Source organism: Gossypium hirsutum, chromosome A11 (assembly GCF_007990345.1).
Source record: "Gossypium hirsutum isolate 1008001.06 chromosome A11, Gossypium_hirsutum_v2.1, whole genome shotgun sequence".
NCBI lineage: Eukaryota > Viridiplantae > Streptophyta > Magnoliopsida > Malvales > Malvaceae > Gossypium > Gossypium hirsutum.
The window spans coordinates 6,588,070-6,611,607 of NC_053434.1; the positions used below are offsets into that span (position 1 = coordinate 6,588,070).

At 31.5% G+C, this 23,538-nt stretch overlaps 3 protein-coding genes across 9 annotated transcripts; all 3 read right to left on the reverse strand.

Moving 5' to 3' along the window:
• Positions 1-1,778: 1,778 nt before the first annotated feature.
• On the reverse strand, positions 1,779-9,318 carry LOC107924299 (serine/threonine-protein kinase BLUS1). 7 transcript variants are annotated; one of them, XM_016854663.2, is made up of 22 exons: positions 8,995-9,313; positions 7,790-8,189; positions 7,430-7,684; positions 6,908-7,032; positions 6,737-6,781; positions 6,538-6,619; positions 6,360-6,428; positions 6,104-6,274; positions 5,949-6,014; positions 5,666-5,734; positions 5,299-5,442; positions 5,127-5,200; positions 4,985-4,990; positions 4,531-4,791; positions 4,091-4,182; positions 3,924-3,994; positions 3,083-3,208; positions 2,956-2,998; positions 2,831-2,877; positions 2,564-2,625; positions 2,432-2,483; positions 1,779-2,072 (listed from the first exon to the last, which is right to left on the reverse strand). In XM_016854663.2, exons 2-22 carry the CDS (start codon positions 7,955-7,957, stop codon positions 2,031-2,033), a joined length of 2,070 nt encoding a protein of 689 aa, XP_016710152.2. In that variant the 5' UTR covers positions 7,958-8,189; positions 8,995-9,313; the 3' UTR covers positions 1,779-2,030. The 7 variants fall into 7 exon arrangements, with proteins under 7 accessions (XP_016710152.2, XP_040936756.1, XP_016710153.2 ...); XM_041080822.1 differs by having other exon boundaries at positions 2,831-2,998; positions 8,995-9,316; XM_016854664.2 differs by lacking the exon at positions 4,985-4,990 and having other exon boundaries at positions 8,995-9,311.
• A 5,131-nt stretch (positions 9,319-14,449) lies between these two features.
• Positions 14,450-17,879, reverse strand: LOC107922802 (protease Do-like 1, chloroplastic). Its single transcript, XM_016852973.2, has 8 exons — positions 17,355-17,879; positions 17,121-17,243; positions 16,243-16,414; positions 15,622-15,659; positions 15,314-15,512; positions 15,066-15,218; positions 14,819-14,953; positions 14,450-14,728 (listed from the first exon to the last, which is right to left on the reverse strand). Exons 1-8 carry the CDS (start codon positions 17,762-17,764, stop codon positions 14,651-14,653), a joined length of 1,308 nt encoding a protein of 435 aa, XP_016708462.1. The 5' UTR covers positions 17,765-17,879; the 3' UTR covers positions 14,450-14,650.
• A 2,300-nt stretch (positions 17,880-20,179) lies between these two features.
• LOC107924820 (photosystem I assembly factor PSA3, chloroplastic) lies at positions 20,180-22,861 on the reverse strand. Its single transcript, XM_016855424.2, has 3 exons — positions 22,422-22,861; positions 21,945-22,109; positions 20,180-20,776 (listed from the first exon to the last, which is right to left on the reverse strand). The coding sequence occupies exons 1-3, from the start codon at positions 22,815-22,817 to the stop codon at positions 20,453-20,455; spliced, it is 885 nt and encodes a 294-aa protein (XP_016710913.1). The 5' UTR covers positions 22,818-22,861; the 3' UTR covers positions 20,180-20,452.
• Positions 22,862-23,538: the final 677 nt, after the last annotated feature.

Consider the following 23,538-nt stretch of genomic DNA (forward strand, 5'->3'; position numbering starts at 1 on the left):
TAATATACATCTTCTTATGTGGACAACTTGTCAGCTCAGCTTCATACCTTACAATGACTGAAAAAATTGGCCATATTAATCTGTAGCACAGTTTGCCTCCCGTCAGATCTGTCTAAATTGTATGTTTTATTGTCGATTGCACAGCTTCCCTATACTACGAATCACCCCCAACGCAATTCAAGCTTTCAGAGAAGAATTGATACATGTTATAATGGGCAATTAGTCTCAACAATGACCTGTCGAAAACCAGCAGATCAGGCAACCAGCAGCCCCTCTCTAATAGCATGTAATTTCGCCTGCAGTATCGAGCTCATCCCCAAATACCCGCTGAATCCCGTAAACTAGTTACCACGGTGATCCAGTATGAGATGCTTCATTCGAAATCGGGTATATCACTCCATCACAATTGAGCTTAACCCATCCAATATCTGGAGCTAGCAAGTGAGCATTCAAACCCAAACTGTCAGCACCAACATACGTATATTGGTCTGCATTCAAAACATCTGTGGACAAAGCACTACAATAAGAAATAATTTCCTCAGGCAACACGTTCTCTTCAGTAAAAACCAATTTGTTACGAGTATGCCATAGACACCAAGCCAACATACTTAAGAGTAAGCTCCATTCCAAACCAGGCGTCACAATGTTAAGGCAATTTCGAATGTTGCCAACTATCCAATCAGTAGACCTCGATGCAGGAAAGCCGGCCACGCAATGCGCAAGACCCGAAATCTAATAGCCTATGCAAACTCAGTCACGTAAAACGTGCAATATCATTTCTAACTCGCAACCATAAGCCGGACAAGTTGGATCCCATGCAACACTTCTTTTTAAACATTCTACATTGATTAGCCATAAAAGTTGTCTGACACGTTTAACACCCTTAAACATTAATCATTGACAACAAATTTTATATTCCTACTAAATGAATATTTTCTTTAAAATGTCCAACTACCAAATTTAACACAGTTAATAATTAATTTTAAATTTTAAATTTTAAATTTTAAATTTTAAAAAGGACTTAATTCATAAAAATAAAAGTATAGAATTTAAGTTCTAAATTTGTGAAAAGTACTAAAATTTATAATAAATTTTAACCTTCTCAAAAAGTATGTATTTTTAAAAAGTTAAATTAATTTTTTAAGCTATACAACAAAAACTTTGATTTTTTTTTAATATTAATTTCATTATAACTTCTTATAAATCTACTATTTTTTGATATAATGCATAACCCTTTTCTAACCTTTAAATAAGAAAATATTATATTTCAGCACACTCGAATCCACGACATCTTGCACTAACAACAATACCGATGCTAATCAAGCTAAAATTTAAAATTTAATTTTTAAATTGACTCATTTTAATTTTTTGGTTTTCAACTTTTTAAAAGTAAATTTTATTCAGCCATTTTCAAAATCCTTGGATTAGATTTAAGCCTCTCTTGCCCCTACCTTTGATATATTTTTTTATCAAGTTATTTTTTTATTAAATAAACGATACTGAGTGATTTCAAAGAACTTTTTTCTTAAATCTTAATCACCATCAAAATTTAAAGGTAACATTTTATCAAATTTTGAATTGAACATTCATTTGCTTAGCTTAAAAATTAGGTCATATATATAAATAGACTCAACAACACATGTTACGCCCACAGTTAACTGAGATTACCTTCAAACTGTTAATCTAATATTAAACCAATAAGCTTTTCTTTAAAATCATTCATCTCTAGGACAAATATATGTGTGTGCAAAGTGTGTGCATATATATCAGAGAGGGAGAGCGAGAAAGATTGTAATTATATTACAATATGGTGTCAATAAATACAACAAAGTCAACTGAGATCCAAGCAATGGCAAGCAACTGAGATCCAGCTTAAGATACTGCCATGGATATGGTGTACACTAACGGGTAAAAAAACACAAACAAATACACTTCTATTTACCTAAAGAAAAAAAAAATATGAACCCTAACAACGATGAAGAAATTATCTGGCAATTTAAGTATCAAACATCTTCACCATTGTTTCACCTTCACTCTTTGTTGTTGGCCAATGCATTTAATTGTTTCTCTAACTGCAAGGTCACACCACAACGTAAAATTAACCTGGTTGTCAGACAATGGACAAAAAAGAACAAATCTAATTGCAAGCAAGACAAGTGATTGTGAACTCCTGTGATTGGCTGACCAAGGGGAGTTCACCCCATAGAACCCCACTCGAGTTTGAGTCTCTTGGGGAGCAAGTGGTATTATTTAGGCAGCCCCCTTTGGAAATAATGTGTGCATGTATGGTATGGTTATGTCTCTAAAGATGTATTCGATCTGAGTAGTCCAAGAAAAATGAAGAGTCGTTCCAACATAGATGCATGAAATATAAATATCCTCAGAATTCAAGAATAATGCACAAATATATATTCAATAATAACGCACAAACCTGAGCGTTCTTCATTTTCTGCCTCTGCAATTCCTCAACTAGGTTCCCGATACTGACAACATAAATAAAGTTTCAGTAAAATGTACATGATAAAGAAAGGAAGTCTGCACTGTTTTGCGTTTCACCTCTTACCTCTGTTGCAGTTGAAGCACCCGAAATTGCAGTTCTTTCTCCCTCGGAGAAGAGTGCACTATCTGCATGTACAATTAGTTAAATCATTCACTAAAATCTTTTAACGAAGTATAGGCCTATATGACAAAGTTTGTCTCAACATGAGATATCCAACATTGGGATAAACCAGAAACACTTAAAAAGAAAGCATAAATAGAAAGGGTAACTGACACCATGGAATATTCCATCAAGAAGGTCATATGACTACAGAGAAGTTAGGATTGATACCTGCAAAAGGTCATTGATGCCCACTTCTGTAAAATCCCCAAGCTTACCTGTACAAGGAAGAGAAGGCAAATTTAACATCAAATAATTTCTTGTGGTCATGCAGCAGAAAAGCTTAGAGGCTTTACCAGAAGTTTGCTCCAAATGTTTGATCAGTCTAACAATTTCTTCCTGTTGGCAATCATCAAAAACAGAACTTGTTTCAAGACTGGCAATCTCTATGACATGAGATAGGACATGCAAAAACAAACGTACCCCTTGTATGGTGTTCTGCTGCAAAATGCATTGTAGAGATGGGAGAACAGCACTAGGTGAAAGGTTTAGAGATGCTGGATTGGTTGAACCTCCGGTAACCGGGTTAAGTATGCAGTTTGTAGGTCCCTGAATGAGAGAAAATAATGGCAATGGTTACAAAGCCATTGCCTAAAAGATAAATTGATAAGTTCAATTCCTATCATTCTTCAACGGTGAAACATGAGATAATATAGACAGTCATATATGACAGTTTGTACGCTGAAATGAGGAAGTAAAAGCCAAAATGTTTTCATGGATAAAAATCCAGATATTAGAGGATAAACTTAACATACATGACATCTAACACGAAAAATACGTTTGAAATTAGGATGGATGCATCAAGCAGATGAAATGCATAATCAATTACAACCACATGTAAAGAAACCAAAAAGATATGAAACCAAAGCATTCAGTGGAACCACTTAGAATATAGCCCTTTAGCAGAAGTGTAATTTACTTGGTGTGGGGTTCATAAGTAATAGCTGACAGCATATTTGTATGTCATTTTTTTTTTCAAAATAAAAGAAAGAAAAAAAATTGATGTATGTCATTCTGTTGACGCAGCATTTACATGATGCCTAACAAATGGTGTCCAACTATGCAGATATTTATCGTTACAGATAAATTACACAGTAATATATTATAACAAACAGGAATATATAATATACACACACCATATTTGCAGCAATTCCTAGCAGCAAAAAGATGCATGTAATTGCATGACATCAAAAGACAGTACCCAATAGGTTGCAAAGTTTCTTTGAATGGATGAGGTAAACATATCATTATATTGCAAATGTACCTTGGGACTGAGTTCGGCTGAAGTCACTTTAAAGCGCCCCCGCCGAACAACTGCTCCCTCTGATGCATCCTCTGAATAAAGGGCCAAAGAAATCAAACCGAGGTCAATAGAGTACAAACAAGTAGCATCACTTCTAAGTAGAAATAGAAGAAAAAACCAGGAAATACCTGGCGAAGGACTATTTGTTTCTCTCTTCTGGCGATACAACAACGGACCACTGTAGTTGTGTTCAGATTGAAATTTGGGCTGTGGAAAGTCCCTTCAAAACATTTTTGGTAAACCCAATTTAATATAGATTTATGAATCACTTTTTCCAGTTAAAGTAAACGGCAATGATAAAAGCAACAATATTCCTTTTTAATTACAGAACAGCAGAGTCAACGACCAAGTCAAGAAGACAGTCCCTATGTCATGTGTAGCAGATCATACATCTAGGACTTCTCTTCAACTCGAAATCCACAGAATATAGAAACTCATCATATCAGAGCTTGATAATGGGAAAACAATCTTCCTATATATATATTTAGAAAAGTCACTTCAGTTATTTTATCATGTTTGGTGATAACAGCTTTGCAGCTAGGGATAACTTCGCTTGGATGAAGCTTACCTGTCCCCATTTCCTGTAACCTTTTTAGGAGATAAGGCATTATCAGGTATTAGTGGACCGCTCAAGAACTTTTTGTGCTCTGGAATGACTTGATGAAGTAACGAGCTACTTTGCCCGGAGTTCTCACCCTCGTTTCTACTAGCATCTTGCTCCATAGCTCTTGATGACTTTATAACAAATGGCTCACTTCCTGATTGGTTAACACCTTTCCGATTCGGACTGTTTACATCCTCATCATCTTCACCAATGTCAAAACAGCCTCTGAACCAATTAAATAGTTGCATGAATAAAAAAAGAAGCTAAATTACCAAAAACAATTCGACTGCCAACCTTTCTTTCTCCAAAATAGTAATTAGCTGAAGAGATGCGATAAATGTTTTTAAAAAATAGAAAGAAGATACCATTAAAAACCACATAACTTAAAAGATGAAGGATTAAACTTGTGAGAACTTACTGCTTTCTGCATTAAAAAATAAAACACCTACAATTCACAATCTCTTTGAACATAACAAATGTGAATAATGATAGCATACTAAATATGTTATAACAATGAATTCTTTGCAATAGAAAGTCAAGCAAGCATAAAAATGTCATACTTGAGTGCTTGAAGAGGTTTAATGGGAAACGAAGCAAGGGAACTCTTCAGATCATGAAGATCATTAAGCCCATCCTGAAACAAGTTAAAGGAGGATATTAATCTTGAAGTACCAGCTTAATCGTTAGGTCTGAAAGTTCAATTACAGTGAAATAATTTGGGGTTACTGGTACCTCCTGGCTACTTGAAGCAATGGAATTACTAGCCATTTCAGAAGACATTCTCTCTGGTGATAATCCAACAACACCATTGCTGTTTCTTTGATTCCTGCTGCCATCTCGATCTTCTGCATTTGGCACATCATCATAATCATGAATCTGCAAGTAAAACAGTCAGCATTTCTGATGAGATAAAAATAATAGAGCAGGTCTTGGAGTACATCCACATAAATAATGTTACGCATCCAACCTAAAACCAACTGGCAAAAGATGGGAGGGGCACAACATAAGGATAGAACCATAGGAAGCCCAAGACTCAAGAGATGCAGGTTAACACCACTGAACAAATAATAAGTTGAGCTGGACAATTGAAACTACTTACAAGTGCAGCCTGACTTTTCAAGTCCTCCAGGTTGAAATTCCAGGCACTAATTCCTCTTATATACTCTTTCTGCAAGGTGAAAGGATTCATATTTAAAGTGATACCATGTAGTCATAAATTTTTTATATACCATGGTTATTCATTAGTGAAAGAAAACTAGCTACAATAGGAATTGATAGCAATTGGATTAATCAAAACACAACCTAAAATTACTAGTAAGATTTGAAGGAAAGAACCTAGCACTACTTTTTGTTGAGAAATGTAAAAGAGCTACATTATTCACCTGTGATAATTGCTCCTTGTCCTCATAGAGAGCCTTGTTCTCTACAAGAAGATCAGCTTCTTTTGTCTGAGACATAAAAACCAGATCAGAGTGTCGCATTTATTCCCCATCTCAAACAGAGATCACAAATTCAATAAAAACAGTAAGCAAGAGACCTTTAGCACCCTAAACCGTTCACCTAATGAAGCAAAACCATCAAGAATGGTTCGAGCTAGATAATCATAAGAGCGTGCATTTTTAAAGAACTGGTGCTTCAAAAGCTTATCCGAAGTTGGACGTTTCTTTGGGTCTTTCACCAAGCAAGCAGCTACCATCTCCTTGAAAGACTAGAGAATAATAACACTATTAGAACGATGCTGTAGATACCATCAAGTGATACTAGACAGTAAGACAGAATAGAACAGCACAAACCTTTGAGAACCTCTTGTCCCTTTCATAATCTAGACCAGGAGGAGCATTTTGCAAGGTCATTAACAAAACCTGCGGCAAAAATGGGAGTAAACAATCAAACCAAGAACTAAAAATAAAGGCAACAGCAAGATAAATACAATAATAAACTGATATAACTATCAGAAAACCAAGAGATTACTTTCATTGGTGGATACTTCGAAAATGGGGCATGGCCATGAGCAAGTTCGAGTGCTGTTATTCCAAAAGACCAGATGTCGGCTCTGTAAGCGGGAAAGAACAAGAAACATAATGATTCAAAAGGTATAAAAGCAAAAGAATGAAAGGAAATGAAATGAAAAGAAAAGTAAATATCTGTATCAGCGAGATAATCAACTCACTTGAAGTCATAACCATGCAATTGCTGCATAACTTCTGGAGCCATCCTGAGATAGAGCAACAATAAGGAGACACATTATGGTCATTATCAACTCTCAAAAATTGAATTTACATGATAGAAGTACCGATATAAAGTAAACACTGAGATGTTGGAAGGCCAAGGGAACAAATACCAGCAAGGAGTTCCAACAAAAGTATTTCTGGAACGCTGTCTGTCTCCAGCATCAAACATGCTTGCTGACACTCCAAAGTCTGCCAACTTGACAGAACCATCAGAATCAATTAAGATATTCCCAGCCTGCAAACATAAGTCATGAACGTAGATAAGAATAAAGACAAGAATCCCCAAAATGAGGGTAAAAAGAATTAGGACAAAATATCAGGCAGTAAGCTGTTGGCATATTGCCAAAGAAACAAGAAAAAGTCATGTTGAACTACTAGACTAAGAGAATATTAGCATAAAGTTTGTGTGCGGAACAAAGCTATATTTCCAGCATTTATCATATATAGTTAATTACATTATAAGAAGAACTATAAGTTTCTTCATGTGATTGTTACAAAATATAGCTGGAGCAATATCTTACAGATGAGACAGTCAATAACTAATCAGCTTGGCCCCTGAAAACAAACTAGTTGCATAAATAAACAAGAAAACACATGGCATACAAATAAAACAAGAAAGGGCAATTAAAAACCTTCACGTCTCTGTGAATGTGCCCATGGGCATGAAGATAAACAAGAGCTTTAAGGACTTCACGCAATAAAGTAGCAATAACAGGCTCTTCAAAACCTTCTGGATAAGCGGATTTCATTATATGCAAGCAGGATCCCCCAGCCATGTATGGCATCACAATCCAAAGGCTGTGACCAGTGGTGAACGAGCAAAGTGCCCATAGTAAATTTGGGTGATCAATCAAGCTCATGGTCTGTACCTCTCTTCGGATGCCATCCTGCATCATTCACAACTGTTGATGTGACGGAGTTGCTGGGACTCATAAGAGAAGGTACAAGTAAACATGACTTCTCAGCAACAAACTGTGAAAGATCATACTTACCAGATCACTATTGCACTTTTCCAAATCAAGAACCTTGATAGCAACAATCTCATTAAGTGGAATGCATAAAGCCCTGTACACAGTGGCACTGACACCTTCTCCAATTTCTTCATATAACTTGTAATCTTTTGGATTGACTGGATATCGTTTCTCCAAAGTATGCTCCATGGTTCCCTTTTACTGCATACTATTGCCACTCTCTTTACTTCTAGATGTTCCGATTAACAAAGGCACACTTTTAGCTAAAGATTGGACTGTCATTCTAATGCGGGACTTCTTCCAATTTGGTAGCATCTTCTCTTTTTTTAATGCACAAGAGTATACAAGTAAACTGACTTCATCAAGGTCCCAGACCTTTTCCTTGCGTGCAGATACAGTTTAAACTTTAAACCTCAAAATCCTAGTTAACAACAGAGAAGATATTGCATTACACCAGGTATCCAGCGATTGAACTATTGGAACTAGCAGTGGACTGTCAACCAAGAGCAGTCAACAAAGCTTACAATAACAGTCATTTACCCCAGACGACCGAAAGAAGCCTAAACGTTAGCAAATGTTGTATGGCACAAAACTAATAAATGCACTCGAAAACTAAGAAAAATTTGCGCAAACTAACCAAGAAACAAAATAAATAGAGCTAACAAGAAGCCTGTTACAAGAAAGGTGATATCAGGTATTTTTAACCTATACAAAACCAAGAAAAAAGTGTTATTTCTTACTTTTAAAAAAACACAAATTTCTTTTCGAAACAATTAAAACAAATACAAAAAAGAAAAGCGAAGCAAAAGTTTAAGTAAAATGTATTAGAGGCTCTTGAAACATGAATAACAAAACAAAAATTGGAAGAAAAAAAAGAAAAGAAAAAGAAAACAGACTGATTAATATCTTTCAATTCTTTTAGCTTCTGTATAGCAATCTAGATTCAACTTTATTTTTAAAAAATCAATAAAAAGGCGTTTTCTTTTATATAATTCTTATTTAATTAAAAAATAAACTTAAAGACAGTCTTAATTCTAAGTAAATTAACTATGATATAACATAACATTCATGAAATCGCTTCAAAGTTTCCATAATTCCTCAACAAAACAACTAAAACTATAGTCAAATTTCACGAATTCCAAACAACCTCCGAAGAAACAAAAAATAATAACAAAAAACTTCATGATTAAAAAAAGAAGCTAAAATTACCATAGATTTATACAAACCTGGTATTTCAGTGGAATGAAATCAAAGCTGAATCTGAAAATCTGATAGCCCCACCTCCTCCTCCAAACCACTTCACGAGACTTTGTTTAAACGCTTCTTCAGTTTCAAATTTCGATTTTTTTGTTGAAGACAGATTCTAAAGATGACAAATAGCGATGATAATAATTGGCGGACAGATATTATAATAATCAAATAAAAAATTCCAGTCGAGTTTCAGGTCCTTGGATCAAATCTTACAACTTCCGCAGTTTGCAAATAAAATACTCTTTTTTTTGAAGCTTTGGTTTTAGCAAAGTAAAATGAGGATGGAAAAGTAAAATATATATATAGTTGAAAGTGAGAAGAGATTTTTATGAGTTATCTTATCTTCTCTTCCTTTAGTAGGTGAAAATATCGTATCTTCTTTAGCTTATTAACATACGTTGATGGACAGTAATAAATTAAATTGCGGAAATTTTGGCGCATTCATGTGAAATAATATTTTTTATTTAGTAATCTTTTCATATTTAAATTATTTTATTTTTACTCTAAATCATGTCATGAAATCTTATCGTGTCTTAATTAAATTTATTATGTTTCCTTTCATCCTAATTCTTAACTTTTAAAAGTAAGATTGAAGTATCATTTTATTCTCTTTCTTAATGATATAAAATTAAATTTTTACTTTTTTGAGTTGAAAATATGTGTATTAATAATTAGGGTAAAGTATCAAAATAGTTATTTTTGTTTTTCTTAGACTATATTTTAGTCATTTATATTTGAAATATTACGTTTTAGTCATTTATATTGACGTGTTGTAACATTTTAGTCATTAAGTTGTTAATTGTCATTAACGTTATAACGATAAGCTGACGTAGCACGTTAAATAATCATTTCAAATAAAAATCTTAAGTTAAACTATTCAATTAGTCTCCATCTTTTTTTTGTTTTGAGTAATTTTTTTCTTTTATGTTCTTTTTAACTCTTTTTTTTTATTTTCTTCTGCTTCTCCCTCTATTTTCCTTCATTCTCCATATCTTTCAACGTAAAAGAAAAAAATTAAATTGCTTAAAACAAAAATATAAATATAGGGGCCAATTGTATAATTTAATCTAAAAATTTTATTTGAAATGATGATTTAATCTGTCATGTCAGCTTACCGTTATACCGTTAATGTTACAACATAATAACATAAGAGACTAAAACGTATCATTTTAAATATAAGTGATTAAAATGTAACCTGAGAAAAATAAAAGTGACTACTTTGGTATTTTACCCTAATAATTATTGTGGTTTGCCAATTGAGTCTTAATTCGATTAGCATAAGCATTATTGTCAATGGAGGAAGATATGGATTCGAGTGCACTGATGTGTATTCCTATTTATAGATTGAGGAGAGCTATGCTTAATTCTAAACATTATCTCAAAAATAACAGATATGATCAAATCTTATAAAATATATTCAAAAAATAATAATTATCCCTAGGGATTAGAGTTTTTTCTTTCTTTCTTTATATGATAAAATTCAAGAAATACATATTTTCATCTTCAACATCCAAATCATAATTTTAGTACAAAATTTTCTGTTGGATCATAAAGCAAAGAGATATCATTGAATAAAAACATTTTTCCAGTTTTGTTTTCATTTTTTAATTACCATTTTAACAAAAAAAATTCAAATTGATCCTTTTCAATATATATATTGCCATTTTCACGCCCAAGAGGGCTTCAATAATTCCGTTGAACTATAAATAATTGGCATAGAAATACAATCTCAGCTCATATTTCATTGCTTGAAGTTAGTTTGCTATTTAAACTTTTTAGTCACAAAAATTGTTCATTTCTTCAATCTTATATACCTTTCAAAATAGGAAAATAAAAAGGGTAAATTGTACAAATGGTCACCCAACATGCCCATGTTCTTGTTTTGGTCATTCAATTTTAAAATCTTCAATTTAGGCACTAAATTTTGTATTCATTTCTATTTTTCTAACTGGTATAATAACATATTTAGTCCTCAATACTTACATATCTATAAATTTGGTCCTAATTCTAAATAATTCAATAAATTTAACCCTTGACATTTATAAGTTCCATTAATTTAATCCTCAAACTTCCTAACGAAAGCTTTTAACTTTAAAATTTGAAGCAATCCACATCTATAAATTTATAAAACTCAAAAAAGAAAAAAAAACCTTCTCCAATTGTGCAAATCTCCATCACTCAACTTTTTAACAATACCTCTTATTAATGAAGAATTTTGGGGAATGGCATATTTTTTCTTTAAAATTTTATAATCTAAAATTATTCAACAGCAAATTATAATAATAAGCATAAATAAACAATCGTAAAAGGTAAGTTACAAAGTCTCCGCCACACAACATTAAATTAAGGTAATTAAGTTTTTTTTATTTCAATACAATTAATCTTAATTTGAAATTTAATTTTTCATTTATGGTTTTTGAATATTAGATTTGAGATAATAAAAAAAAAAGAGTACAGATAGTAAATTAAAGATTAGTATCGACTTTAGTATTTCCACAAGTAAAATAAAAAAAGATAATTATATAAATATATTTAATATAATAAAAAAATAAAAGTAAATTAAACATGCGATAAATTTTTAAACCTCAATTATAAAAATTAAACTTTCACTATCCATATATGTGATGATAATCCCTGAATCAAACAAAATTCTTTTGATTAGCATATTTGGTAGAATTGAAGAAGTTTTTCTTTTCTTTTTGGATTTTACAAATTTATAGACATGGAATGCTTATATCTTATAAGCTGAAAATTTTAGTTAAGAAATTTAAAGATCAAATTGATAGAATATGTAAGAATTTGAAGACTAAATGTGTTATTATACCAGTTAAAAAAATATCACACTATTACTTTTAATATCAATTTAAAGGTGGGTAATCAAAATAAGAACAAGTATTTAGTGCCTAAATTAAATATTTTTAAAGTTAGATGACAAAAATAGAAATACAGATATAATTGAGTAACCATTTGTATAATTTACCAAAAAAATCAATAATTCTATTTCAAAAAACTAAAATATGAAATTTTTATTCAGAATGTCACTATTATTTCACATGCTTCATCATCAAACTTTTTTCTTTAAAAAAGAAAAAAATAGTTTATTAATCACAGGAATCTTCATTTCAAGGCTAAAAAGGTGGTTGTTTGTTATTTTTCTTCTCTATAAGAACTCTAGGCTTACCATATATATCACGTTATTAACCTATCAAACGACGAGATTATCCTTTTAGATTTGGTTTCTAATTTCTATGGGTGTGGCCAAGCCACTAGATTCAACTTTTGTATATTTCACTGATTTAAATTACTGTCTAATAATAATAATAAAAATATTTAAAATTAATTAAGAAATATAAAAATATATTTTATTTTATTAAATTTTAAATAACAGTACTTACCATCATTAGAACTTAAAAGGAAAGAAATTCAAATCAGATTAATTTACCAAATTTTATCCATGCATTTAAATTGGTTGCCATTGTCGTTTAGTGCAGTTTTTCTAAAATTTACCAAAGTTTATACGTGCAATTATCCGAGGAAGGTTTTATTTTATGGATGCCAGCAAATCAAATATTTATATTTTCTCTACGACTGGAATCTGAAAATAAATTTAAATATTATTATCTAAATTTGAATTTAAATTAATTTAATGATTCGTTAAATATTCGGATCCTTTGATAAATATAAAGATATTATTCATATGCAATCTGAATAGAAATTTAAATATTATCCGAAATTACATTATTCATTCCTATCCTTAATTTGTAAATATTTAAATCTTAAATCTGATATCAATAATAACTTAGGCAAAACAAATTATTTTAATACTATTCTTTATAAAAAAAAAATGTCTCATTAAAAAACATACAGTGAAAAAAGAATACACCTTACCCATTCATTCATCAAAATAAACAATGAAATTCGGTGAACGATTCCACCGCATCGAATAATCAACACTTAAGAGAAGCAAAATCGGCGCGAAACTATAAAGAACGTAGAATTATGACAGTTCAACATAACGCAATTTAAGGTTTAAATAGGGGAAAATATTAAGTAGATATGAGTTTTACTTTTTAGTCCTTACACCAATTGAGTTTATAACTAGAGATTTTTTTTTTTGCTTTATAATGTTAGAATTGTTAGTGTATTTTAATCACTAATGTTATCAAAACCTAATATTTGGATCTCTCATTAAATCACTAACGATTATTTTTTTATTGACATAATAATAAATTTAGTCTCTTAATGTTTACAGATTTTATAGTTCAGTCTTAAATTTAACAAATTTAGCTTTAACTTTACACATTCTATTAATTTTGTCTTGATTCTTAAAAATTAAAAAATAAAAAATTTATTTTTCAATAAAAATATATAAAATATTTATGAATAAATGAATACTTTTTTCTAACATAAAATTTAATTTTTAAAATAATAATTTTATTTATTTAAGAGAAAAAAAAACTATAAAGAAGACCTATGCAGATTCACTTGTTCATTTTGAGTTGAAAACTACAGTAAGTCAAAAATGATGCAAATTGATGTTTTTAAGTTATCCAAAGCAGGTATTGGCTTTGAATTATGTTTATAGATGAAAAACCATACCGACAACTATACAACCAACTCCTAATTTGATTGCATGAAAATAGATGTGGAAATTGATGAGTTTTAAGTAAAAATTATTTGTGCTAGTGATTGTAGACGAAAGTAGTGCTCAACATTTGACAAATTTGATGAGAACTGAAGAGCTAGACATATAATAAAATTTATTATTTATAAAATAAACTAAAAAAAAAGTTTGGAGCTGATTTGTGTTGTTAGTGGGTTTCTTTTTAAAAATATTATTTTAATAAATAAATTACATGTAAAAAAATTTGATAAAAATGGGTGTTTATTTATTTATAATTTTATACGTTTCCTTTTTCGAAAAATAAAATTTTAAATTTAAAAAAAAATGGTAAATTATAACAAAGACAACACTGACTAGGAGAAACTATGCCCGATGAAGACTACTCGGAGAGGCCCCTGAACTCTCGAACAATAAAATCTGCTGCAGATCAGCTGAAGCCCTCCCTAGAAAATGGAAACCAATCGGATTGCAGTTCGTACTTCTCGCTAGAGAATCCGCAGGCAGGTTGACTTCACCATAACCATGCTAGATCACCACATTCCATTGTCTGGTAAGGAAACCTCGAATTCGCTGGACCAAGACAACCACGACATTCCTAAAGCCCCGTTCTAGTAACAGTCGCAACCCATCTAGGGTCGACTAGATTGTGTAAAACTAAGGACTAAATTTGTTGAATTTTTTAAAATTACGACTAAATTGATTGAATCTATAAACATTAAAGAGCTAAATTTATTATACCAATAGCCAGGTCACCGTTAGTGATTTAACTGATGAGTGAGCAAAATATTAAATTTTGATAATGTCAGTGACTAAAATAGAAAGTTTTAAACTTGAGTTACCAAAACAGGAACACACTAATAGTTGGGTGACTATTTTTATAATTTACCCGCTGATGGCATATGTACATTGTACAACAGGACCATTTCCAGTGGAATGGTCATAATAAATAATGGCATTTCATTGTATATACACGTACCTAATGTTACACACCACAGCAAAAAGACATTTCATGTCTCGTCTGGCGTTGGCTCGAGAATTACCGGGATCTTCTCCTTATGATCACCGCGCAACACCTCGACGGTAACCTGCGAGAAATAAGATAATGGAAAAAATCTACACTTCAAAAACATCTGAAGAATATTCTAGGAATATACAGGCAGTATTTGATTATATACCTTATCACCAACTTTACATTGATCAAGAATTCTGTACAAGTCGCTGCCATTGGTGACCTTCTTTCCGTTAACAGAAGTTATTATATCACCCAATACGAGTCTACCATAAGCATCACGCTTTGTTGGTCGCAGACCCTGTTATATGCTAAAGGTTAGCTGTCAATAGAAAATATGAAAAGCTTCAACATGTTGAAATGTAACAATCTTCAAAAAGAAAAGGTGAAAGTCTGATGCAGAAATTTTATACCGCCTTGCCGGCTGGACCATTCGCAGGAGCATCTAAGACAAGCACACCACTTACTCCCAACTGCTCGACAGATTGGTCGGGTGCAAATTTAATCCCTAAAATTGGTCTTGTCACCTTCCCGAACTTCACCAACTGATCAACGATGCCACTAACCTGGACATGTAGGAATAGCGAGATGAATTTGGAAAGAAAACGAAACAATATAAATTCTTCCATCTCAAACGAATCAAGGTCTATGTAATACTCACTGTGTCAACTGGAATCGAGAATCCAACACCGGAATTTGCACCAGAAGGAGAATATATAGCGGTGTTTATCCCGATAAGGTTTCCTGAACTATCTAGGAGTGGCCCTCCACTATTACCAGGATTAATAGCAGCATCTGTCTGTATAACATCTTGAATCGGGCGACCTGTAGCCGCAGAACTGATCTCTCTGCGAAGCCCACTATAGGTAAATATAAAAGAAGCATTAGCAACTGTAATTCATATAAAAAAGAGCAATAGGAGAAAACTTAAGTATGATATATCAGTCAAAAATCGTTGGTCTTTGATACCTGATAACACCAGTTGTAAGAGTGTGATCAAGTCCAAACTGCAAGGACACGAAAAAGAAAAATCAGAAATCCACTCAAACAAGTAATCAAAGAGCTAAAAGAATAGGAGTAAAAGCACACGATCATTAACTCTTGATCAGGCACTTAAAACCATAGTGAGGGCGGCACTCTTATTAATCAAATTCATCTATGTTGCTTCGACACTTTTATTTCTCTTTAAGTGTTTGTGTCTTGATGCATATCCGTACTTGGGTACGGAGATATGACTCTCCAAAGACATGGAAAAGCTTCAAAAAAATTCAAATGCCCGTGTTGGACACATACTTATATCCGACACTTTATTATGCAAGCATATCGAAAAGCAACCTCTTTTCCATGCCAATCCTATTAAACATCATTATAAATGTGTTCGAAGAGAATGGATAAACGGAAATATGATGTATCAGAAAATAAAAAATAAGATATATAATGAAGGAAATGTATAAGATATTTAACGACCTGCATATATAAGTATGTTCATATCCTTGATATCACTACATACAGTCTCCATTGAAGTGAAACACATAAAGTACTCACCACACAGGTATAGGTCATATTCTACAAGTATAAACATGTACTCACCGGGTTACCGATAGCATATACTTTCTGGCCAACAAGTAAATCTGCAGAGACACCAATAGGTATAGGTCTTAGTTTGTCTTTGGGGGCATCAACACGCAATACAGCTACATCCTTGTCTTGGTCGAATCCAACAACTTTTGCATCATACGTCGTCTGGTCCGCAAAAGTAACCCTGCAAATAATGAGCACCAATATAAGATTTCGTATATCAAGAACAAGAAGCTTTAAAACATCTTTATCCTTTATATCCATATTGCCAAAGGTCAGGTAGTTAACGCCGCTAACTCCTGTTTCTTCATATATGATTACTTTCAAGACTTAGAAACAATCAAAATAGCAACTCAACCAAGCTCAATACCTCCAAATAAATGGTGTATTTATTTCCTCAAATTTATTTAATGCACTATCCCGTTGCTCTAACAAAACAAAAAGATACCAAGAACCAGATGTTTATTCGTCATGCATCGCATTCTACTCCTATGTTAATCGAACCCATGAATGAGTGCTAGAAACAAATATGTTTCTAACATGAGTATATTCAAAATTTCCAACTTTTTTCACATTATTGGAGGATCATACCCTATAACAACATCCGAATGGCATCGGATACAGGTAACTTAAGGAAATGAAGAGTCCAGATAAACATAAATTAGCCCTAAACGATCTTTTCATATTTTTCCATGCTTAGATAACCAAATAGATTATATAGGTTCATGCTTTTCCAATACATTCATTCCAAACACTGAAAATAACATCCATATTCCATAATGATGTGAATTGATATCATCTAAAAGTATTTCCATTTCCATTCTGTAGTTATTCAATCCCAATAATTTACAAGAATAACAGGAAATAATAAAACTAATAAAAGAACTAACTTGAGATCAGAAGCACCACGGATCACATGATAATTGGTAACAATGTGACCATCTGTGTCCCAAACGAAACCCGACCCCGATCCTTGTGGCACCTCCAGCACATCCAACGTAAAAGCATCCTGCCTGAAAAAAGAAGCCCGTTACCCAAAAAAAAGGGGAAATACAAACTACGCAGCAGCAAATTGAATAAGAAAGCTTAAAAATGAATGACGGAAAATTCAAAATTGAATTAACCTGACGGCGAGATTGGTGATATAAACAACAGAGGGAGTGTTCTCTTGAAAAAGACGAACCGTAGCCAACTCATCGGACTGTAATTTCCGGGGAGGGGTCACCACAAAGGCCGAGGCGGCTCCCACATCGGTTACGAATAGCGAGAAAGATAGAGCAAGCGAAGTGCAGAGAATAAAGAAGGAATCGAAAGCTGAAGAAACTATGCAACTATTACTAGAATTATTGTTAGAACTGTTTTTGGATTGATTGAAAATGAGACTGTGGAGAGAAGGAAGAGAGAGTTTCCTGGTTGGAAAGAGAAAAGAAGGTTTAGAAGTGGATGTGAGAGAGAGGGGAGGAAGCTTTGGATTTCTGTTTGGGGAGCGAGAAAATGGGGAGGAAAGTGTGGACAGGAGTGAATAAGCTGCCATCTCTTTGCTGACTGGTTTAGACAACTCACTGCAATTTTATTATGGTTATTCTTTGAAAAATTTTCCATGGCCGAACGAAAGAGTACTGAATTTTAAGGGGACTCTTTTTGACCACAAAGAAAGTATTTTATTGTGTACTCGCTTAATAGATTTTTATTTTTATTTTTAATTAATATTTAAAAATAATTTAAATATTAATTTGAATCTAATAAGTGTCTTTCTTGAACATTCTTCGATTAAAAAGTACTAAATCCACATTCACTTATTCGATTTTTCCTTTTAAGTAATCCGTTATTGATTGATTAATGAAATAAATGTGTCAATTTTTTAAATTCACATAATAACAAATTTAATTTATAATATTTATACATTGAATTAATTTAAGTTTAATTTTAAAAAAATTAGTCATCAATATTTACATATTATCTACTTTATTCTATTTTTTACATGAAAATGTAATTCAATAGATAAAAATAAAAAAAAATATTATTAAACTAGACAATCCTCAAATACATTGATTTTCTTGTACTAATTCATTATTTGTTAGGTTAAGTTGAGCGCCATTAATTAAGCAAATCAAAGCTTATTTTTGTAAGTTATTAGAGTAACAATTGGGTTGAATTAATAAAGTAGATATTTTTTTTATTTTTAAGCAATTAAATTGGTAATTTTTCAAATTTTGGGTTGTTTTATTTATTTATTTCTTTCTTTTTTTACTTAATCAAACACATGGATAATGTCAGAAAATTTTACAACGAAAAAGTAAAAATGTAAAAGATAAAATTACATAATGTGTAAAAGAGTTCAATTTTTAAAATTAAAACTAAATTGACATAATTCATAAATGACAAATAACTTAATAGCTCTGATGGTACTAATTCATTATTTGTTAGGTTAAACTGACCGTCATTGAATAAGCAAATTAAAGCTTTTTTTTTTTAAGTAGTTAGACTTACAATTGGGTTGAATTAATGAAGTAGATATTTTTTTCAAGCAATTAAATTGTCTATTTTCCAAATTTTGGGTTGTTTTATTTATTTTTTTTACTGAATCAAACACATGGATAACGTCAGAAATGGTTACAACAAAAAGTAAAACTGGAAAAGATCAAATTACACAATGTATAAATGTCGAGGATTCAATTTTTAGAATCAAAACTAAATTGGCACAATGTACAAATGTCAAGGGTTAAAATTGTTATTATGTCAATTTTAAAAGCTAACACATCAACTTCCCATTAGTTATTTAACTGCGTGTAACAAAAAAAGAAAAATCAAATGGATGACTATTTCGCAACTTTTCATAATTAGGTGACTAAAAAAGAAACTTCCTAATAGTTAGATGACCACATGTGTAGTTTACCCTTAAATTTAAAATTAATTATAAATATCATTTTAGTTTGAAGAATTTTAAATCTATCTCAAATTCATCTTTCAACTTAAAATTAAATTCAAAATTTTTAATATTTATATTGCTATTGTTTTCATGTAAATTATATATTTATTAAATATAAATATGTTTATACTTCTATGTCTTAATTCAATTGGAAATTATTAGAATTATTTATTTTTATAAAGAGTGAATATTATTTTAAAAATATTTTAATTTTTTATATTTTTATATAAAATGCAGAACATATATCATCACAATTGAACACATATTTAATATTTATATTCATATTTACAAATTATTCCTATAATATTTATGCATAAAGATACTTTATATGATTTCAGAAAATGTATATAAAGATACTTTATATCAACTTTTTTAATAATTAAAGGCGGGAGTCGAGATATTAGGAATTAAATCCAAACTTTCAGACCATAATATCAATGTTTTTTTGCTACCAAACTAAATGATTGTTGATTACTCTATATCAAATTTTAATTATTTTATCTTTTAGAAAACTCTTTAAATGCATGCATATTTAAAGGTGAACAAAATTTGTGAAAATTCGAGATAAAGACATATCCACCCAACAACTAATTGCTAGGATGATAGGTCAGTGATACGATATTTAATTTAAAGGAACAAAGTTCGTATCTCATTAATTATAAAGAATAAAAGAATAAGTGATTATCAAATTTTTAATAATTTAGATTATAATTTTATTTAGACAATAATTCAATCGATTAATCAAACTAAAAATAGATTAATATATTGATTCAGATAAAAAAATTAAACCGATTTTAGATCAAATCATTCAAAATCTGAGATTAGAATCGATAATTTCATGTTTTTAGTCTAAATTATTAGCTCAAACCGAAAGAAAAAAAATCAAATCCACCCAAAGACTTAAAAAATTGAGGGGGAAAATTAACCTGAATAAAAGGATATAATTTATGCTTATGTCATTATTTAAAACTTTTTTCGATTTTTTTTTTAATTTCTGGACCAATTTGACCATAAGGCCGGTTCCAAAAACATTGCTATGAACTTGTATTTCACTCACAAACTGTTGCCTTTAATGGTTACACCCTAAAAATGAGTTTCAACTCAAACTACAAGAAACAAAACATACTGAAGACCCAGTAAACCTATGATTTATCTGCCATTGAGTGCAATCTGAAAATCAAGTGTTGGATGGTTTCAATATGGAGCCATTTCCTTAGCTTCATTTTCTGATACCATCCAAGTGCAGTTCGAAGAAGCGAACCGACTCCAATTTTTTCATTAAAATCAGCTCTTTCATGTCTCCGTGTTTTGTTTAAGGAATTCAAGGTCTTTCATTTGCATTTGTACAGCTTCCTTTGATAATGGCTTTGGTTCTGGAACGATGTCTGCATCATCACCACCTTCTGCTACTTTGATTGCTTTGTCCTTGATGATTCTTTGTATCATTGATTGCTTGACGGTAGGGAAAACTGCACATAGCATGATATTTAGCAAGCTCTCGTCTTCCTCTTCTATCGGGTCTCTCCCAAAGCAACAGACATAAATGGCATCAACAGCCTTTTCGGCTCTAATCTCCATGGGAAGAGTTGGGGCATCCGCATTCAGCTTAGCTCGCCTCTGTAGCAATATAAGTACTAAATACATATGATATATAAATATACGCACAAATGTGTGTGTGTGTGTGTGTGTGTTTGTCAAACAAGCTGAAATAAGCATTAAAAACTCCATGGACAACATAAAATTGGAAACATAAACAACCATGCACCCACATAGAGCAGAGATTATCGAGCAGTTAATTATTCACTCATCTCTTACTCACAGTTAAAAGCTATTGAACTATGTTTACTCTGACTCTTTATTTTGCTTGAAGTATCATTGTCCCACACATACTTAGACATTGGTGTAAGGATATGAAATTTCGAGGATACTCCAACTACATAAAAAGAAATTGAACATACTCATGTTTGACACATATTCATATCCAAAACTATACCAAGTCCGAGCAACATAGCTATTGAATGCCATCGCTCTAAACATTCTTGATCATTTGTTTAGTGAAATGGAGACCAACTAAAGCCTATTTATCATGACAATGAAAATCTATAGCACCATAAAAGCACTGTCCCGACATCCACAAAATCTAGCTGGTCGGCCAGATTGTGTTTCGTAGCACATAAATTCCTTTGATCTTTTGAACTTACTTAAAACCTCCCTTCCTATCATAATATGGTACTTAAACCATGTTACATTGACTCGAGACAAGGTATCAGACACAGATGCAAATTTTTTAAGTTAACTTGAGGATATCCTTTTGAATAGTCAAGTATGTGACACAAGTTGTATTATCCAGACATAGGAGTAAGATAATGATCTTCCAAAATATATAGAGAAAAAATTAGCATATCTGTAGTTGCTACATTCACATATCGGATGCTCCCTTGAATATAGGTAACTAGGACACAAGCAGATGGCATCCTTAGCCTAGCTTGGTTCCTTCAAACCTTATAATTCCTACAAAATTTCAAGTTTTTAACAATTTATTTAATTCAAAAGTGGTAAACAAACTATTTTGGCATTTTATCCCGATCCCCTGACTTGAAGTTCTTGACTTTGTCACTAGTTACATGTTAGGGTGAAGTGAAGGCTTTATCCAACATAGGCAATAACTAGAAGTGCTTGGCATGAAATGAACCTACGGACTCTTCATTTATTTTTTAAGTATCCATGTCCGACACAAGACACATTGATATGTAGAAATGGGATAGTGTGAATGAGATGAACTGACCTCTCTTGCTTCATTCATCATTGCAATAAAATTCTGCTCTTCGAATTCGATATCATTGGAAATCCGAAGCCTTGCCACCCCCTCCAATATCTCCTCAGATTTAAGAAGACCAGCACCCACAGCTGCTAGCCAACATGATAGCAGAACATACAAAGGATCCCCTCCCTATCCAAAACCACAAAATCCAAGCCGAATGTCTTCATTAATTCATGTTAGAATACCGTGTTAAAAGATAAGAACACGAGAGCAGACAAGATAAAAATAACACAAAACAATGCATGATCAACCAAAAGGCTACGTTATTAATATTAGGAAATGGCGTTTTGTTCTATAACATAATCTTAACCATTTACATTTATTAATCTAAGAATTACTAATACCAAACATATGTAAAACAGGAAAAGCAAATTACTCAAATTTGTGTTATGAACGTTTCATTTAACTACAATTATCCTACCAGAAAGAAGAAAAAATTACCCGGCCTCTCCTTTCTTGGAACTCGTAAAAGGCTCTAGAATCAGTAACAGTACATTTCTTGCCCACCCTTCTTCTAAACTCAGCAAAATCAATGATATCCCCACCAACACCGCCTTCATCACTAAAAATCCTAGCGACAAGGCCGACTATAGGGAGAGAGCCAATGACTTTGTTTGCGAAACCAGAGATGGAGTTTGGGTTTTCCATGTAAGCTTTGATAGCCAAGTCGTAGGCGCCATCTAAGGAGCTTGAGTGTTTTCTTCGCCTTTGTGGTTGTTGGCATTTCGGGTTGCTGTAATGTTGACGGAAATGGAGGAGCGAAGGTAAAATTTGGTTGCATGAAGAGAGAATTTGGTGAGTGTGAAGAGATGACGGCAATGGCTTAGCTGCCGCCATTGATGTTTTGTTGGAGTTGGGAATTTGGATTGCTGTGTTTTTAGCCGCACGTTTATATATATATATATATCTTATCCATTGATCTTTTTTTTTTTCCTTAATTATTTGTTGTTTAAAGATTATACTTAAAAAGTAATTAGTTTTATATTTGATTAAAGACGGTATTTCTAGGGCTAAATTGTTCAAATAAGAGTACGTTTATACGAAGAATTAATATTTTAAAATGTTAGAATTTGTAATAATTTTATTTGGATAAATAATTAATTTAGAAAAAAATTATTAGAGTTTTATAAATTAAAAAATAAAAATAATTATATTAAAAATAAATAATATAAAATATATTCGAATATCATTATATATATTTGTAAAATTTTATAAGTAGTTTTAATAAAACAAAATTTAAAAATATGTATTATAATTTAAATAAAATATTTTTTGAAGCTTAAGTTTTTATCTTATGGTGGAATCATTTGTATTAAATTAAAGGTCTCTTATAGAGTAATTAAATCAAAATGTAATTATTAGGTAATAATTTCAAAAAAATTGTAGTTCTTTAGACGTGTTTGGCTAACACAATGTAATTACATTATAATTTCTTATATCATATTTTATAGTACAAATTATAATTACATAGTTACATACTTTATACTTGTAAAAATATTAATCAGTATAAAAAATTATAAGTATGATAAAAAAATCTAAATAAGTAACAAAAATTAAA

Bases quoted from the DNA above. Each gene is read 5' to 3' on its own strand.
- LOC107924299 (XM_041080822.1), bottom strand. From the start codon at position 7,957: ATGGAGCATACTTTGGAGAAACGATATCCAGTCAATCCAAAAGATTAC. The intron at 6,015-6,103 runs GTCTCTTGCTTA...TTTATGTCTCAG, and splicing joins AACGGTTTAGGGTGCTAAAG to ACAAAAGAAGCTGATCTTCT. The intron at 2,626-2,830 runs GTATCAATCCTA...TTGTACATGCAG, and splicing joins GCATCAATGACCTTTTGCAG to ATAGTGCACTCTTCTCCGAG.
- LOC107922802 (XM_016852973.2), bottom strand. From the start codon at position 17,764: ATGGCAGCTTATTCACTCCTGTCCACACTTTCCTCCCCATTTTCTCGC. The intron at 16,415-17,120 runs GTTAGTTCTTTT...CATTATTTGCAG, and splicing joins CGTGGTGCTTCTGATCTCAA to GGTTACTTTTGCGGACCAGA. The intron at 15,513-15,621 runs GTATCAAAGACC...ATTTACCTATAG, and splicing joins CTTACAACTGGTGTTATCAG to TGGGCTTCGCAGAGAGATCA.
- LOC107924820 (XM_016855424.2), bottom strand. From the start codon at position 22,817: ATGGCGGCAGCTAAGCCATTGCCGTCATCTCTTCACACTCACCAAATT. The intron at 22,110-22,421 runs GTAATTTTTTCT...GGTTTTGGATAG, and splicing joins TCCAAGAAAGGAGAGGCCGG to GGAGGGGATCCTTTGTATGT. The intron at 20,777-21,944 runs GTCAGTTCATCT...ATATTGCTACAG, and splicing joins TGATGAATGAAGCAAGAGAG to AGGCGAGCTAAGCTGAATGC.